Here is an 18439-nt window from a genome sequence, read left to right on the forward strand (position 1 = left end):
AGTATGCATGGCTCCCCTCATCCCTATCCTAGTATGCATGGCCCCCCTCATCCCTATCCTAGTATGCATGGCCCCCTCATCCCTATCCTTGTATGCATGGCCCCCCTCATCCCTATCATGGTATGCAGGACCCCCTCATCCCTATCCTGGTATGCATGGCCCCCTCATCCCTATCCTGATGTGCATGGCCCCTTCCTTATCCTGGTATGATTGGCCCCATCCTTTTTCTTTTTTAATTGGCCCCATCCCATTCCTGGTATCCATGGGCCCCATCAGGAAAGATTTAAAAAAACAAACCATTACACTCACCTATACCCTCGGTGCCAGCAGATTATAGACTGTTCATGTCTTTGTCAGTGGGCAAACTTACAAAATCAGCATGGTATCAAATAATTATTTCCTTCGCTGTATGTGGATAGTTAAATGTCAACAGGAATATGATATAATTAAAATAACATAATTCAGGTAAGCCTTCAGATTCCCTGTATAATTTAGGCACTCATTAAGCATATAATTTATATTTCAGTGATCTATGTAAGGTATGGATGTGTGACAAGTCATTTTATGAAATGCATAAAGAAAATTGCTGTAAAAGTACACACATACTGAATTACACTATTAAAGGGGTTGGCCAATGCAAAAACATGTGGTAGAAATATGAATACTTAGAAAGAAGGAATATAAACCAGCTCACCCGTGATGCATAAACCAATCTTCGGGAGCACGGACCCGCTGTGTCCAGGCGTGTAGAATCCAAAAAAAGAAAAGAATGTCCAGCTTCACCAAATCCGTAAAAAAGAGTTTTCTTTATTCACAAAACTTTTAAGCATAGAGGATACAGACTTCAGCACGAGCCATATGGGTAAGAATCTCAACGCGTTTCTGGAGACTAAGCTCCCTTAATCATGACATACATGTCACGATTAAGGGAGCTTAGTCTCCAGAAACACGTTGAGATTCTTACCCATATGGCTCGTGCTGAAGTCTGTATCCTCTATGCTTAAAAGTTTTGTGAATAAAGAAAACTCTTTTTTACGGATTTGGTGAAGCTGGACATTCTTTTCTTTTTTTAGAAATATGAATACACATACAGTACATGCAAATTAGAATCTAGGCATAGAAAGAGAAGGAGGCTGGCGTGAAATAAGCCAGTCAGCCAGCCTGCTCCACACACAGCCTTGAAGACACACCAGTGGTGTGAAAAAGTGTTTGCCCCGTTCCTGATTTCCTATTCTTTTGCATGTTCGTCACACATAAATGTTTCAGATCTCCAATCAAATGTAAATATTAAACAAAGATAACGCAAGTAACAACAAAATTCAGTTGTTAAATGAAAGTCTTTATTGTTAAGGGAAAAAGAAATCCAATTCTACAGGACTCTGAAATTTACTGTGATTTATCACATCTTTGGGAAGCTGAGTTCAAATTCTCTAGCCACGCGCAGACCTAGTTAGGCTACTTTCACACTAGCGTCGGACCCGGCCCGTTGCAGTGCGTCGAGCCGAGGTTCCCGACGCTAGCGTTCTCTGCGCCGCACAACGGGGGCAGCGGATGCATTTTTCCAGTGCATCCGCTGCCCCATTGTGTGGTGCGGGGAGGTGGGGGCGGAGTTCCGGCCGCGCATGCGCGGTCGGAAAAAGTGGACCGTCGGGAGCAAAAACGTTACATGTAACGTTTTTTGCTCCCGACGGTCCGCCACAACACGGCGCAACCGTCGCACGACGGTTGCGACGTGTGTCAATGCGTCGCAAATGCGTCGCTAATGTTAGTCAATGCAGAAAAAACGCATCCTGCAAGCACTTTTGCAGGATGCGTTTTTTCGGCAAAATGACGCATTGCGACGTATTGCAGTTAACGCTAGTGTGAAAGTAGCCTTACTGTCACACCTGTTCTCAATCAAGAAATCACTTAAATATGACCTGACAAAATGAAGTAGACCAAAAGATCTTCAAAAGCAATACATCATGCCGCGATCCAATAAAATTCTGAAACAAATGAGAAACAAAGTAATTTGAGATCTAGTCATCTGAAAAAGGTTATAAAGCTATTTTTAAAGCATTGGGACTCCAGCAAACCACCTTGAGAGCCATTATCCACAAATGGCAAAAACATGGAACAGTGGTGAACTTTCCTGTGGCCGGCCAACAAAAATTAAACAGAGTGCATCAACGACTCATCCAAGAGGTCACAAAAGACCCTACAACAACATCCAAAGAACTGCAGGCCTCACTTGCCTCAGTTAAGGTCAAAGTTCATGATTTCAGTATTAAAAAGAGACTTGGCAAAAATGGCCTGCATGGCAGAGTTCCAAGACGAAAACCACTGCTGAGCAATAAGAGCATAAAGGCTCGTCTAAGTTTTGTCAGAAAACATCTTGATGATCCCCAAGACTTTTGGAAGAATACTCTGTGGATTGAAGAGATAAAAGTTGATTTTTTTGGAAGGTGTATGTCCCTTACATCTGGCGTAGAAGTAACACAGCATTTCAGAATAGAATACCAACAGTAAAATATGGTGGTGATAGTGTGATGCTTTGGGGCTGTTTTGCTGCTTCAGGACCTAGAAGACTTGCTGTGGTAAATGGAACCATGAATTCTGCTATCTACCAAAAAATCCCGAAGGAGAATGTCCGGCCAGCTGTACATGACCTCAAACTGAATCACATTTGGGTTATGCAGCGGAACAATGAACGAAAACACACCAGCAAGTCCACCTATTAATGGTTCAAAAAAACAAAATGAAGACTTTGCTATGGCCTAGTCAAAGTTCTGACCGTAATCCGAGTGACATGCTGTGGCATGACCTTAAAAAGGCGGTTCATGCTCGGAAACCGTCCAATGTGGCTGAATTACAACAATTCTGCAAAGATGCGTGGACTAAAATTCCTCCAGAGCGTTGTTAAAGACTCATTGCCAGTTATCACAAATGCTTGATTGCAGTTATTGCTGCTAAGGGTGGCCCAACCAGCTATTAGCTTTAGGGATCAATCATGTTTTCACACATTGCCCTGTAGGTTTGGATTTCTTTTTCCTTTAAAAATAAAGACCTTCATTTAAAAACTGCATTTTGTGATTACTTGTGTTATCTTTGTCTAATATGTACATTTGTTTGGTGATCTGAAACATTTAAGTGTGACAAAATGCAAAAGATACCACTGTTTATTAATAAGCTATTTATATTTCCAACACATATGAAGATATTTTTTGAAGTGGACATCCCCATTTCAACTTAAATTTTTTGTGCAATAAAATAAATGTGTGATTTTTTATATTTCCACAGAGGATAACGATAATCCAAAGTCAGATGGAAAGGGAAACCTGTCTGAGCAGAGTGAGGATCCAGAGCCAGACCGTAAACAGCCCGGACAACATTCAGATCCAGAGATGAATTGTGATGAAGAAGCTAACAGCTCAAGTGATGCCTGCAGTGAGGAGAGTGAAGAAAGTGAAGACTGTGAGGTTAGGAAGGCAGCAGAAGAGATAGAGGAAGGAAGGCTAAGTGCACTAGGGAGTATTAGTGCTCTGGGAGCACTTGGTCCTATGCACATTAAAGTAGAGCGCTATACTGAGAGTGAGACAGACATGCGTGGGCCTGAGTCCCTAAGCTCTGACAGCGCCAAAGACTCTGAGAGTGGAGAAGAGGAAGAAGACGATGAAGAGGAGAGGGCAGTCTGTGTGACTGGTGTTCTAGGTAGACACCAGCGGAGAAAAAGGAGACGGAGAAAGAGTTTAGGACACTGTGGTGGCCGCAGGAGGCGACTGTCTGAAGGATCCAGCCCCAGTGGGATAGAGAGTACATTGGGGGATCCTCCAAGGCTGCTTCCTTCCACTCCTCCGCCAACAGGCAGTTGTTCTACTTCATCTGTGCTGAAGATCAAGACAGAAATGGCAGAACCAATCAACTTTGATAATGACAGCAGTATTTGGAATTTCCCACCTAATCGAGAGATTTCACGCAATGAATCCCCTTATAGTATGACCAAGCCTCCAACAGGGGGCGAGCACTTCTCCCCTTCCCCATCATCCTCTGCTGCTGCACCTCCAGCCCTCCATGTCTCTATACCAGACTCTGTTCTCACGCCCCCAGGCGGGGCGGATGGAGCTGGGCGAAGCAAAGCGCAGTATTCTGGATCTTCAGGGGGCTTGGGTCCTGTAAATTCAGATCCACTTTCACCTCCACTCTCTGCCTCACCCCGTGAAAAACCTCTTCAAACAGGCGGCCCATCAAATTCTCTTCTGTACGCAGGAGAGTTAGAAGCACTACAAAGGCTTCAGGCTGGAAATGTGGTCCTTCCTCTTGTGCATCGTGTTGCAGGAACCCTTGCAGCCACGGGAAGCAGTGGACAGAGGGTGTACACCACAGGTACCATTCGTTATGCCCCAGCTGAGGTGACACTGGCCATGCAAGGCAACCTGCTCCCTAATGCCCACCCTGTGAACTTTGTGGATGTAAATGGCCCTGGATTTGGTCTAGACCCCAAAACCCCAATGGAGATGCTGTACCATCATGTACACCGGCTAAACATGTCTGGTCCTTTTGGAGGTGCGGTGACAGGTGCTGGTCTTACCCAAGTTCCTGCTGCCAGTGTCTTCACCACGGCTGAAGGAATTTTCTCCTCCCTTCCTTTCCCAGTGTACAGCAATGGTATCCATGCAGCACAGACTCTAGAGCGTAAAGAGGACTGAGAAAGAAAACAAAGAGGAAAATTAATAAAAGAGAGAAGGAGGAGAAAATGGACAGACTTCAGAGAGTAGAGAAAGACATTATATAATAATTCAGAATGTAGGTGGCTATGTACTGGTGTTAGGGGCCACTAAACCTGGCCACCCCATGTCTCCTCCGCTGCTCCCTATTCCAAAGCCGCTAGAGGAGATGTTCTTTAAGTCTCATTCCTAATTTTTAATATCCTCCTCCAAAATATTTTGGGACCAGTAGCCCTGTCTTCCGCACCTCATACTTAGCTGGGCTGCATAAAATATATGTTCCTCCATCAGTTTCCTTTTCTGTGGCTTTGGTTTAGCTGGCAGATGCCTCTCCTGGGGACCGCTCGCACTGTGCCCATTGCTCCATCACTTAGAGGAGGGAGCAATGGCTGCGTTCTGATCCTTTACAACATAAAATATTCCAGCACTTTGCTCACACCTCAAAATCCTTCTTTTTGACTTCAGACACCATTATAGGCTTGTTTTACTCCTTACCCTGTCACTGCCAAAATACTAAGACATTGTTCACATATGTTGTAATGTTGATTTCTCAGAATGTTTGGACCTCTCCTTCTCTGCTGCTAGACCTTGGAGCCATTCACTTTTTAATTGCCAGAGGGGCAGTGCCACTGCTCTGGCAAGGAAAGAGTTGGCAGGCATGCACTACTGGATGATGGAAGTATAGTCAGTGTTGCATAAACCCCCCCAGTATTGCAAAACGGTGTTGACTGAAACAGTCTGTAGACAGCTGTGTTTTGATGTACCAAGATGCCTTGTCTTTTCAAGGGAGATGTTATGGGTGTGTATATAAAGTTATTACTTCACACACGTCACAAGCAGGAAAGAGAGTTTTCCGCACCAGATTCACATACTATGAAAAAGACAAAGTATGTATGAAATCTTCTAACCACAGGATCTAGTTCGAGTGTTTGATGCCCATTTGTTACTGAGGATTGTGATACGACTTCTGAAACACCTCAGAAGGAGCAATAGGTTCTTCCGACCCTTCTTGGTAGCCAAAATTGCAGTTTCTGCTGCTTATTGTTGCCATTATGAAGTATAAGTACTGTTTTACTACAAATCTTCCAATTTTACAATGTGCCCACATGTACATAATATTCAGCCTCCAACGATAACACACCATAACCGATGTTGTCAGAAAGACCTAGTACTCGTTGTAAGACATAAGAACAGCCATCACCAATTTTTTTCCAAAAGGTATTTGAAGATTTTTGTAATCCATAACACCACTTCAGGAGAGAATAACCCAAGACTTTCTCCATTTACCTATTCGGAGAAGGTTAAGAAGAAACTAAAATAAGATGTCTTTTTAATAATTTAAAGAGCAGGTACCGGGATGGTAGGCAGCTGTTGGTTGAGGCACCATGAGTTATGGTTAAAGATTTGGGGGACAATAAAAAAGAGCTGAAGTAGGGAAACCTTGTCAAAGGTGCATTGGAGGATACATAGATAGTGCATACCTCAGATATTTCATGACTTTTCACTAACTTTTATTAGATGCCCCCCAAAAAAATTAGTGAAAATAGCAACAATAAGGGGCAATTCAAAGACATTGTGAGAGAGCAGGTTTAGGTGTAATATCACTGGTTGGAAGGATACACAGAAAACAATTTCTCTGGTCCCCAAACATTAATAAAAATTGTCAGTATGATTGGGAAAAGTTAGGAGAGAACATTGTTGACGTTTTCTGGTTATAACTAGCTGTAGGTAAACTCAAATCTTTTTCTTAGTAGATTGTGATACCCAGATACAGTGATACTGTTCACTCTTCCTTGGACAAGGTACAGGAAAGATATATAACTTGGTACCGTGTTAGCTAGTAGATATAAAAATATTTAGATTTGAGAGTCCTCAGTGGTTGATACCTTTTAATGGCTAACTGAAAATCGAAAGCTTGCAATTTGTTACCATCTTTTCTGTTAGTCATTAAAAGGTATCAACCACTCAGGACTCTCAATTCTAAATATTTTTCTTTTGGACAAGGTAGTCCTTTCCCCTAAATACGTTTCTTTACTACCAGGGAGGCTTAGAACATGATACTCATAGGCTACTAAAGCCATTCTAGTGCTTAAGTCCATGCCACTCATTAACAATATAAGCCAGGTTATTTGCCCAAACAAAATATTTCCAGTGGCAGAATGATATGGAAATCGTGGGTTACTTTGCAGATTCCTTTTTTTTTTTTTGCACAAAACACTTTACTGACCCGTCATGTTTTTGGTGTTACATGTTACGTGTCCTCACCAGCACTGTGTTTCTCTGTTATACTTTACAGTAAATGGAGGGTTAAAAGAATTAAGATGTAAAAGTCATCTTAACCTGCATATTTTTTTTACCATATATGTTCCTCTTGCTTTGCTTTTTTTCTATCTCCCGTCCGATACTCTTAGACGGGGCTTACAAATTCTTGTAAAGAACGAACACATAAAAATGTTTTACAATATGCTCAGTAAGAAAGTCTCTGCCAACAATTTTGGAGAAAAAAAAAGGCAAATGGGATTTCCAGGAGATAAGAAAGAGAAGTTAAGAACAAGGCAAGTACAGGCATTGACCTTAGATTGGGTCACTAAAAATTTGAAAAGGGGGAGGGGACTCCGAGTCATTCAGAAACCAAAAGTGTGACGTTTCATGGAGTAATAGGTTTTTATTTCCTACTTCCAGTCTGTTTGGCAGCTTATCCGTGAAACATCTATTACCAGGTGTGAGACTTTGTAATGTGTTGCTTCGTGTATTAAAATAAGAAAAAAAAAGACAAATCTAAAGAGGTTTAGAAAAAAATGAAAAAAAAGAACCATTTCCGAGTGTCTTTTAGCTGTCTCATTCCAATTTCAACGTGTGTTACAATATGCAGTATATTCTACGCTAATGTGAGTGTTTATCTCTGTTGTCTTTCTCTGTGCTTTTAAAACTGTAGTCTGGGTCTGTCATGTTCTTTACTCCCTGTGTGTCAGTGAATCGGTGGTACCTGGGGGCTCGTGGATGTTTGTATAGTGGCAACGCTGCTTTCACTGTTGGTACACCCTATGGGTAACTTTGCTCTTTCCTTGTTTTTCATTTTGGCTATCGCTTTTACTGTTGTGAAATTTCAGTACTCTGTCCTAATGACTGTTCTGTAATTTTTTACCTATGTTTCATGTCTGTCTATCTTACATAAACCAGCAAAAAAAAAATCATTTTTGAAAAAAATAAAAAAGCCGCCTACTTGCTTTGTGCAAGGGAGGGAAGGGCAGCTCTTTCCTCTTTCTCTTACATAGAGATAAATATCTCTACTGATTTTAGAGAAGACGTTGGAGTTGTAGAGAAGTTGATCTGACATATCAGCAGCCGAGTGTTCTTTAGCATCTATTCTATCTAGAGGAGGCTCATTAATGGTGATGGAAACATTGTTGTATTGCGGACACTTTTATCTAGTTCTGTCAGTCTCCTTTTACATCTGTTCGCAGTCCATGCAGTTCCATCTCTGCCTATAGCCATCAGTCCCATAACATATGCAGTGAATGCTAGTTCATTCGATTTGTAGCCTTCCCTTAACCTGGAGGGTAACGTAAGTCATTCCATAATGAGGATCCCAAACATGATGGGATACCTTTTCACAACCTAGTAATACATAAGCTTAATGATCTAATTTCTCTCTATCTATTGCTGCTTTCAGATAATTACATTGGAGGCATGCATTGGTTCTACCTCCTATGTCGAGAGAGGGAAATTAAGAGCTAAATACAAACTATAACTTTTAAGCCTCCTCTGTCATAGCCCCATCGCTGCAAGAAGACATAAAAGGCTATCACAATGTTGACCCTAGTTCTCTGTCAGGAGATTCAGCCATAAATCCACTACCAGAAAATGAACATCTAGAATTTTGTAAAGATGGAATGGGTCAATAATAATGATGACTCCCTTCACATTCTTGATGGTTGCAAAACACTGAAATCTCACTTCAATGTTTTTTTTTGTTTTATCCTTTGTCTTCCATTCTCGTTTTCTGTTTGTTATTTTTCTGTTTCTTTTTTTTTTTAATATTTTTTTAATAAGTGTTTGTGTTGTGTCGAAGATTAAAAAAAAATAATAATATTAATAATAATAATAAACTATTGAAGAATTCTGGTTATTTCAATTCAGCAAGTTTAACAGCTGCTTTCAAAATAAATTGTCTGACAATTTTCAAAAATGACAAAAAAGTCATTTTTTTTATTTGTGACGACTGTGTCTGTGTTTTTAACTATTTCTTGTAAATTAATATGAAAACTTTATGAGGTTGGTGCCACTTTGGTTTATTATTCAAATAAAAAGGGAGGGTTAATAGGAAATAGAATAAAAAAAACAACAACTTGTACCTGTAAACCCAACAGTGTTACCAACTTAAACGTTTAAAAGTATATATATTAAAACGTTAAAAAATGCGAAAGTTATGGGTACGTTTTATTGTGTTTTGAAGACTAACTCAGTTTTAACTCAACGTGCCTCATCTGTTGTAAAAAAGATAAGAAAAACATTATTTTTCCATTAACCATCAAGTTAATACGGTGCAGAAAAAAAATAAAAAAAATAAGCAAAAAAAATAATCTGTACATAATTTCATTTTTTTAAAACAAGGTTCTTTTTTATACTTTTCTAGGCCTGCTTACACACCATACATGCTGTCTTTTATGTAAATTAATTTTTGATTCATCCGGCAGGTACCATTTTCATAATAAACTTTACATTTTGGATTTGTTTGCAGTTTTGGCATCTTTTATTTCACACATTAACACCATCCTGATCAAGAAGACTCTTACTGCTGGATCATACATGATTTGAAAAACTTTGGATTGTTTTCTGTCTTCAGCTAGAAACAGCAGTCTTTGTTTAAGATTGTGGTTTCCATCAACAATAAACTCAAATACTTAACCCGTCTAGACTATGGGAGCAAGAAGTAAGATTTAAAGGGAACCTGTCACCTCCAAAATCGAAGGTGAGCTAAGCCCACCGGCATCAGGGGCTTATCTACAGCATTCTGGAATGCTGTAGATAAGCCCCAGATGTATCCTGAAAGATGAGAAAAAGAGGTTAGATTATACTCACCCAGGGGCAGTCCCTCTGCGGTCCGGGTCCGATGGGTGTCACGGTCCAGTCCGGGGCCTCTTCTTACGATGACGTCCTCTTCTTGCATTCACGCCGCTGCTCCTGCGCAGGCGTACTTTGTCTGCCCTGTTGAGGACAGAGCAAAGTACTGCAGTGCGCAGGCGCCGGGCCTCTCTGACCTTTCCCGTACTGCAAAGTACTGCAGTACTTTGCTCTGCCCTCAACAGAGCAGACAAAGTATGCCTGCGCCGGAGCCGCAGCGTCAATGCAAGAAAAGGACGTTATCGTAAGAAGAAGGGAGGCCTAGGACTGGACCGTGACACCCATTGGACCCGGACCGCAGTGGGACCGCCCCTGGGGTGAGTATAATCTAACCTCTTTTTCTCATCTTTCAGGATACATCGGGGGCTTATCTACAGCATTGCAGAATGCTGTAGTGTAGATAAGCCCCTGATGCCGGTGGGCTTAGCTCACCTTCAATTTGGGGGTGACAGGTTCCCTTTAAAGGGGAAATTTTCAGGTTCCCTGTTTCCAATTGCCAAAATAGCATAATGTGTGTTTAGTTCTTTATCTATCTGATAAGCTGTTTCATGGGACTTACTAATACTGCCATCTTTGAAAAGTTAATTTTATTCCTGCAATGTTGTATATGCTAATGAGGCAGGAGTAGCCTAGTGAGGTGTCTCTTCCGACAGACTAGTCCTGTCTTGGCTTCTAATCACACCTGCCTAGATGTGATTTACAGCCTGTATACAATTCTCGTCATAGTAGCATCGTTACCAGTTGTCAATCATGCCAAGGGAGGTGCGATTACATGATTTGAGGCACGACTAGTTCGAGGAATAGATGCCTTGCAGAACTAATCCAGACTTATAAGCATATGCCATGATGCAGAATTAAAATTAATTTTTCAGAGATTGCAGTGGTAGCAAGATTCATGAAAAACCTTATCACATTTTAAAAAAATCCCATTAGTCAGCAGTATTCCTAATCATAAATATATGGGGATCATGTTGCAGATAGTGCAGCAAGAAGGCACTCATATTTCTGGTTCTACCCTGAGGTCCAAGCCCATGCTGTTTTGGTGGCTGGGTAACAATAAGGCTTGTTTCCTCCATCCCATCCCGCCAACCACGAACAACAGAGAGGGGAGGATTATCCTCTTCATCTGACAGTTGCTCCTCCATCACCTCTTCCTTCTCCATTTGTTCCTCGGATCTTGCACCTTCGATAACAGTTTATCACCAGCCCCCCTCGATCGCAGTAATCCACCCTCCCTTGGCACCCACCTGTGTGATGATAGTCTGGAACTTAGAGACAATGTTATCCCTTCCGCATCCTTCCCTTCCTCCTCTTCTTCTGGGACCACCATCTCCTCCCGCTGGCTATTCAAGTCTGCTTCAGCACATAGATGACCGGAATAGTGATGCTGATGATGGCGGCTTCAGCACTAACTATCTTAGTAGCCATTTCGAAACTGTGGAGAAGGGTGCAGAGGTCCTTAATCTATGCCTGCTTTGTAAACGTGATATGCGCCACATCCATACTGCATTGGCCCAGGCTATAATGCATGACATACCGCGTCAGGGCTTGTTGCTGCTGCCACAGTCGCTTCAACATGTGCAGAGTGTAATTCCACCGTGTCAGCACTTCGCATATCAATCTGTTAACTGGCATGGACAAAGACCTCTGTATTGATGCAAGTCGATGACCTGAGGGGTGCGAATGGTGGAAATGAGCACACCGCTTACGTGCTTTCTGGAGCAGCTCACCCAGGCAAGGATAGTGGTGGAGAAAACGCTGTACCACCAGGTTAAGGACGTGAACCATGCAAGGCATGTGTGTGACCTTGCCTTGCTTTAGGGCCACCTCCAGGTTCGCACCATTGTCGGACATGGCCTTCCCTGGATGCAGGTTCAACAGAGACAGCCATTGATCAAACTCAGTGTGGAGAGCTGTCCACAACTCTTCAGCTGTATGACTGCAATATCCAAGGCATATCAATATTAATACTGCCTAATTGCGGTGAGCCTTGGCTGCGCAGTATGGAGGTGGTGGGATTTCGCTCTGCACTGTTGGAACGCGTGTCTCATTAAGGCAGAGGTTGAGGGCGCAAGTGGAGGCCATAGAGGAGGCAGAAGCAGTGGAGGAAGTGTTAAATGTAGAGGTTTGTCCTGCAAGCCTTAGGGATTCCAAGACTTGTGGAGCAGCGCCTGCCCTCACAACCACCAGAGTCACCCAGTGCCCAGTCAGCGAGATGTAATGCCCTTGGCCATGCTTACTTGTCCAATTATCTGTGGTGAAATGCACCCTGACTGACAGACATTTAGTCAAGGAACGGGTGATGTGGTCTGCGACATTCTGGTGTAATGCAGGCACAGTTTTCTTATAAAAGTAATGGCGACTGGGCAGTTAGTACTGGGGGACTGCGACGGCCATCAGCTTTCAAAAACCGTCTGTATCTACCAGGCGGAAAGGCAGCATTTCCGTGGCCAACAGATTGGAGATGGTGGAGTTCAACCTCTTAGCTTTCTCACGCGTAGGAGGAAATAATCTTTTACGTAACCACAACTGTGGAACCGTGGGCTGGCTGCTGTGCTGAGAGAGGGCGGAGTACGGTGAACCAGACAAACTACTGGACCGTGAGAGAGGGGCAGGCGGAGATGTTATGGTGGATTGAGAAATTTTTGGTATACTAGTTCTGAGATCAGTCAAAAACAGGCATGTTCGCTTCCATTACAGCTGACGGCGGGCTCTCAGTCAGCGTGACTGAAGCAGGTAAAGAACCCAAGGTTCTGCGGTCGAAGACCTGCGTCTCAATAGTTGACACGGTAACAGAGGAGGAGAAAGAAGCAGCAGATGCAATTGATGGTGCGGCTGATGGTTGTTGAGGTCCGCTGGTCCGCATTTCTGCGCAGTGGGATTCCCACAGTAACGCATGTTCACCGCGCATATGAAGGTTCATACATGTAGTAGTCAAATTATTGCACTTTTTACCTCGACTCAGTTTTTTTTTTGCAAAGTTAGCAGATTACGTGGGTTGGCTCATCCTCTGCAGTGTCAAAAAAGGCCCTGTCTAGGCAACCCTTGCCACCCCTGCGAGCTGAAGGCCAGCGGACGCTGCTGGTCACAGCCACAGTGCAATGTAACCTCATCTTCCTCTTCAGATTACCTACTCAGCTGTGTGCCTCTGTTCACGCCAACTGTGATCTAACACATCATCATCATCCTCTGTGTTATCACATTCCTCACCCTTGGAGTCACCCTCCTCTTCCTGCCCTGACAGCACAGTACAGTCCGCGTGAGCCTCAGATATCTGAGTCTCATCAAGATCACCTCCCCCCAGGGCTTAATGTCTGATGATCAGGGTCAAGATGCTGTTCGGACCCTACTTCATACGGTCCCGGATCCAAGCTAAAAACAAATTTGGGCATCATTGCAGATTTCCTCCTCTTGACTCTGTGAAGCTTTTGAGTACACTTCTGATGACCATGGTATAGAATGTGAAGAGCTCTTCAGACTCACCCATCTGTAGTTCCGTACAGTCAGGTGTACGGTTGGAGACTTGGGACGGGGGAAACCAAGGGGAATTTGTGTGCCACCTCTGTGGACTGTACTGGGTGTGATGTTGAGGTGGAAGAAGAGGAGGAGAGGCCACATGAAGCTGCGCTTGCCATCCACTCAAGCACATGCTCTTTCTGGGCCTCATCAACAAGGCATACCGCTGTGCGTCTGCCAAAGAAAGGTAGTGGAGTAGCCCATCCAGTAGCAGAAGTTATCAGTTGTCTTTGCATAGGACGTGATGTTTTTGGTTCACTAGTGCTTTCGCAAACATTACCACCTACCCCACGTACACCTTAGACACCAAGCTTAATCCCCTTCCACCACGGCCTCTCTTTTTCCCAGTCATGTTGCTCAGATAGTGTGGTTGGAGTACAGTATTAGCAACAAAAAAATTAGATTTTAAACTCTGCACCACCTCTGCAAACAGCTGAATTTCAGCTACAGTAAATTCCAAGGTGAAATATGGCTTGCTGTATCGTGTTAGTCACAGAAGAAAGAATTGAGTGGGGATGAGGTCTCTATGGAAGATATGATACAAACAATTTGAAAGTGAGATGTCATCTATATCACACTATATGTTTATTGCTCCCCTTCTTCCCAGAGCCATAACTTTTTTATTTTTTTAGTTAATATGGCCATGTGAGGGCTTGTTTTTTGCGGAACGAGTTGTACTTTTGAACGACTTTGTTGCTTTTAACATATCGTGTGCTGGAAAGCCGGGAAAAAAAATTAAAAGTGCAGTAAAATTACAAAAAAGAGCAATCCCACAGTTGTTTTGCTTTTTTACTATGTTCACTAAATGCTAAAACTGACCAGCCATTATGATTCTCTGGGTCATTACGAGTTCATAGATAAAAAAAGAACCTAGACATGTTTCGTGTCTAAGTGGTAAAAAATTTTTTCAAACTTTGTTAAAAAAAAAAAATTGCGACATTTTCCAATACCCGTAGCGCCTCCATTTTTTGTGATCCCGGGTTGGGTGAGGGCTTATTTTTTGTGCACTGAGCTGGCCTTTTTAATGATACTATTGTGGTCCAGATACAATCTTTTCTTCGCCCCTTATTGTATTTTAATTCAATGTTGCTGCAACCACAAAAACTTAATTCAGGCATTTTGACTTTTATTCTCGCTACGCCATTTAGCAATCAGGTTAATCCTTTTTTTTTTATTGATCGGGCGATTATGAACGCAGCAATACTAAATATGTGTATGTTTGATTTTTTTTTTTTTTTTAACATTTTTTATATTTTTAAAAACATTTTTTTTTTACTTATTTGCATGCTTCAATAGTCTCCATGGGAGACTAGAAGCGAAGCTGCCATAACTCGATCTCCTCTGCTACATACAAGCGATGATCATATGGCCTGTATGTAGCAGAATTACTCACTTGCTATGAGTTCTGACAACCGAGCGGCGCTCATAGCAATCCGGCAGTGACAACCATAAAGGTCTGCAGGAGACCTCTGGTTGTCATACCAACCCATCGATGACCCGTGATCACGTGACGGAGTTCAAAGATGGGCGGATTTCCGGCATGCTTGCTGGAAGCGCGTGTTAAATGCCGCTGTCAGAGTTTGACAGCGGCATTTAATGGGTTAACAGCCGCGGGAGGATCGCAGCTGTTAGGGGCACATGACAGCTGGTCAGATCAGCTGTCATGTGCCAGAAAAGGTGCGGGCTCATCTCTGGAACCCACACCAAACGGGGAGGCGTCTAGTGACAGATCCATCATTGGTCATTAAGGGGTTAAAGTCGGGTCCCTTAACCCCTTCATGACCGTGGGATTTTCCGTTTTTCCGTTTTTGTTTTTCACTCCCCTCCTTCCCAGAGCCATAACTTTTTTATTTTTCCGTCAATTTGGCCATGTGATGGCTTATTTTTTGCGGGACGAGTTGTACTTTTGGTTTTACCATGTCGTGTACTAGAAAACGGGAAAAAAATTCCAAGTGCGGTGAAATTGCAAAAAAAGTGCAATCCCACACTTGTTTTTTGCTTGGCTTTTTTGCTAGGTTCACTAAATGCTAAAACTGACCTACCGTTATGATTCTCCAGGTCATTACGAGTTCATAGACACCTAACATGACTAGGTTATTTTTTACCTAAGTGGTGAAAAAAAATTCCAAACTTTGCTAAAAAAAAAAAATAAATTGCGCCATATTCCGATAATCGTAGCGTCTCCATTTTTCATGATCTGGGGTCGGTTGAGGGCTTATTTTTTGCGTGCCGAGCTGGCGTTTTTAATGATACCATTTTGGTGCAGATACGTTCTTTTGATCGCCCGTTATTGCATTTTAATGCAATGTCACGGCGACCAAAAAAACGTAATTCTGGCGTTTTGATTTTTTTTCTCGTTACGCCGTTTAGCGATCAGGTTAATGGGTTTTTTTTAGTGATAGATCAGGCGATTCTGAACGCGGCGATACCAAATATGTGTAGGTTTAATTTTTTTTTTATTGATTTATTTTGATTGGGGCAAAAGGGGGGTGATTTAAACTTTTATGTTTTTTTTATTTTTTTCACATTTTTTAAACTTTTTTTTTCACTTTTGCCATGCTTCAATAGCCTCCATGGGAGGCTAGAAGCAGGCACAGCGCGATCGGCTCTGCTATGTAGCAGCGATCATAAGATCGCTGCTACACAGCAGAAATGCAGGTGTGCTGTGAGCGCCGACCACAGGGTGGCGCTCACAGCTGCCGAGGATCAGTAACCATAGAGGTCTCAAGGACCTCTATGGTTACCATTCAGAAGCATCCGATCATGTGACGGAGGTCGGCGATGACGTCATATCCGGCCGCCCAGCCGGATGCGGTAGTTGAATGCCGCTGTCTGCGTTTGACAGCGGCATTTAACTAGTTAATAGATCGCGATTCTGCCCGCGCCTATTGCGGGCACATGTCAGCTGTTCAAAACAGCTGACATGTCCCGGCTTTGATGCGGGCTCACCGCGGAGCCCTGCATCAAAGTAGGGGACCTGACGTCGGACGTACTATCCCGTCCGACGTCAGGAAGGGGTTAATGTATGACACTATGAACAGAAGATTTTTTTTGTGGCCTCTGGATCAGGCCTCTATAACACACTAGATGCTACAAACTATTTTAAAGTCAGGTCCCCTACTGTATGACATTAGGAACACAAGAACTTTTCTTAAATTCACTTATTAGGAACACAAGAATTTTTGGGTGGCCTCTGGATCAGGCCTCTACAGCTTAATTTCAACCCAACAAAATGACAATGTGTGATACGGCGGGCTGTCTAACTTTTTGCAACTGAAAAATTATAATTTTTTCAATGTGTCTTAGACAATTTCATGTCACAATAGCACTCAATAACAAGGTGGGATACGGCAGGCTGTTTTACATTTAGCTAGTGAAAAAATATTTAGAATTCTATACACGTGCATGGAGCACTATAGAGACAGTACACAACACACTTGTAGGACATGTGCCCTGCTGGCTTTGTCTGTGGACCTCAGTAATGGCCCCCCAAAAAAAAATTCCGGAAGGTAAATTTAACAGCCACCCTGGACACTAGCTAGCTACACTATCTGATATACAACCACCTAGCTAAAATCTGCTAACAGTGCTAGCGTCAGGAGCAGCCTCTCTGTGCTGTTACAGTGTCAAAATGGCGCTAAAACAAGATGTCCGCTCTTTATATGGAAAGGGACATGTGATTTCAGCAGCCAATGACATAAGCCGTTGTGTCAGGACATTGTGGATGTTTCCTGCTCCCTGATTGGTTAGCCGCAATATGCACACATAAAGATAGGAAAAAAATGACTTCAAGAACACCGCTCCTCTGAGCCCTGCAAACCCCCTCCCCTCATCAAACATGTGCCAAACACTCATGATACACCACCATTATCATTGCTAAAGTGCTGAAATGACTTTTGTGGCAACGCAAATATTTTCCTGCACTTTTTACCGAATGTTACCATATTTTTCCGATTTTATAAAATTTTGCTTGTTTCCAATCACGAATCCAAATGTGCCATATTTGTGCCGAATTTATGTTTGGCGATCGTTTTCCGAGCAAATTCGCTCATTACTAATAATAAGTTCTAGCATTTTTATTTTTTTTTTTAGCAAGGTTTTTCTGTAGATTTGCAATCTAAGAAGTAGTGGTAGTGAATGCCGTTAAGAAGATGCCATAAATCAGGTCTTCATTATGAACATAATGAATGTAGTTACACATATATGTAGTACTGTGCAAAAGTTTTGGGCAGGTGTGGAAAAAAGCTGAAAAGTAAATATTTTCATAAATAAAATGACTAATAGTTTATTTTTTACCAACTGAAATGAAAAATTAGTGAACAAAAGAGAAATTAAATAAACATCAATAGTTGGTGTGACTGCCCTTTGCTGTGAAAACAGCATCAAAAGTATTAATTTTTCTAGGTTACCCTCACACGCTGCTTTTGAAGGAACATAGCATATTCTTGTTCCAAACATCTTGGAGAAATAACTACAGATTTTCTTTGGATGTAGGCTTGCGCAACACCCTATGTCTCTTCATGTAATCCCTGACCGGTGATATTGAGATCAAGGCTCTGTAGAGGCTGAGTCATCGCTTGCAGGGTTCCTTGTTCTCCTTTACTCCAACAATTTTATTTTTGGGGTATTATCTTGCTGCAGAATCAAACAGACACCTTCCTGATAGTATTGCATTATGCATGAGTATCTGCCTGTATTTTGAGAAATTGAGGACATTATTGACCTTGATGAAATTCACACCATGTGCTGAACTGCAGCTCCAAACTTGCTAGGAACCTGCACCATTCTCCACTGTAGTCTGCATTGTACCCTCTCCAGCCCTTCACAAACAAACTGCTTTCTGTTGTAGTAAAACATTTCACAATTTCCAGACACCTGCTGCCATTTTTTGCATCCCAGTTGGTATGTTTTTGTCTGTAGCTGAGTAACTTGGCATTGTTTCCATGAACAACTCCAATTCCAAAAATGTTGGGATGCTTTGTGAAATGTGAAGAAAACAAGAATGCTATGATTTGGGAAACCATATTTTACTCAAAACATAGAACACAGATGAGAAGTTGAAAGTTATACATTTTTCCATTTAATTTGAAAAAATA

General features: G+C 42.3%; 1 protein-coding gene across 12 annotated transcripts in view; it reads left to right on the forward strand.

Moving 5' to 3' along the window:
* NPAS3 (neuronal PAS domain protein 3) overlaps positions 1 to 8007 on the forward strand; it is a 616056-nt gene extending 608049 nt beyond the window's left edge. For all 12 annotated transcript variants that reach the window (XM_077261116.1, XM_077261131.1, XM_077261123.1 and 9 more), the window contains one exon: positions 3280 to 8007. In XM_077261116.1, the coding sequence (XP_077117231.1) occupies positions 3280 to 4685 (1406 nt within the window). In that variant the 3' untranslated portion in view covers positions 4686 to 8007. The remainder of the gene's footprint in view (positions 1 to 3279) is intronic.
* Positions 8008 to 18439: the final 10432 nt, after the last annotated feature.

This window comes from Ranitomeya variabilis, chromosome 1 (assembly GCF_051348905.1).
Source record: "Ranitomeya variabilis isolate aRanVar5 chromosome 1, aRanVar5.hap1, whole genome shotgun sequence".
Classification (NCBI taxonomy): domain Eukaryota; kingdom Metazoa; phylum Chordata; class Amphibia; order Anura; family Dendrobatidae; genus Ranitomeya; species Ranitomeya variabilis.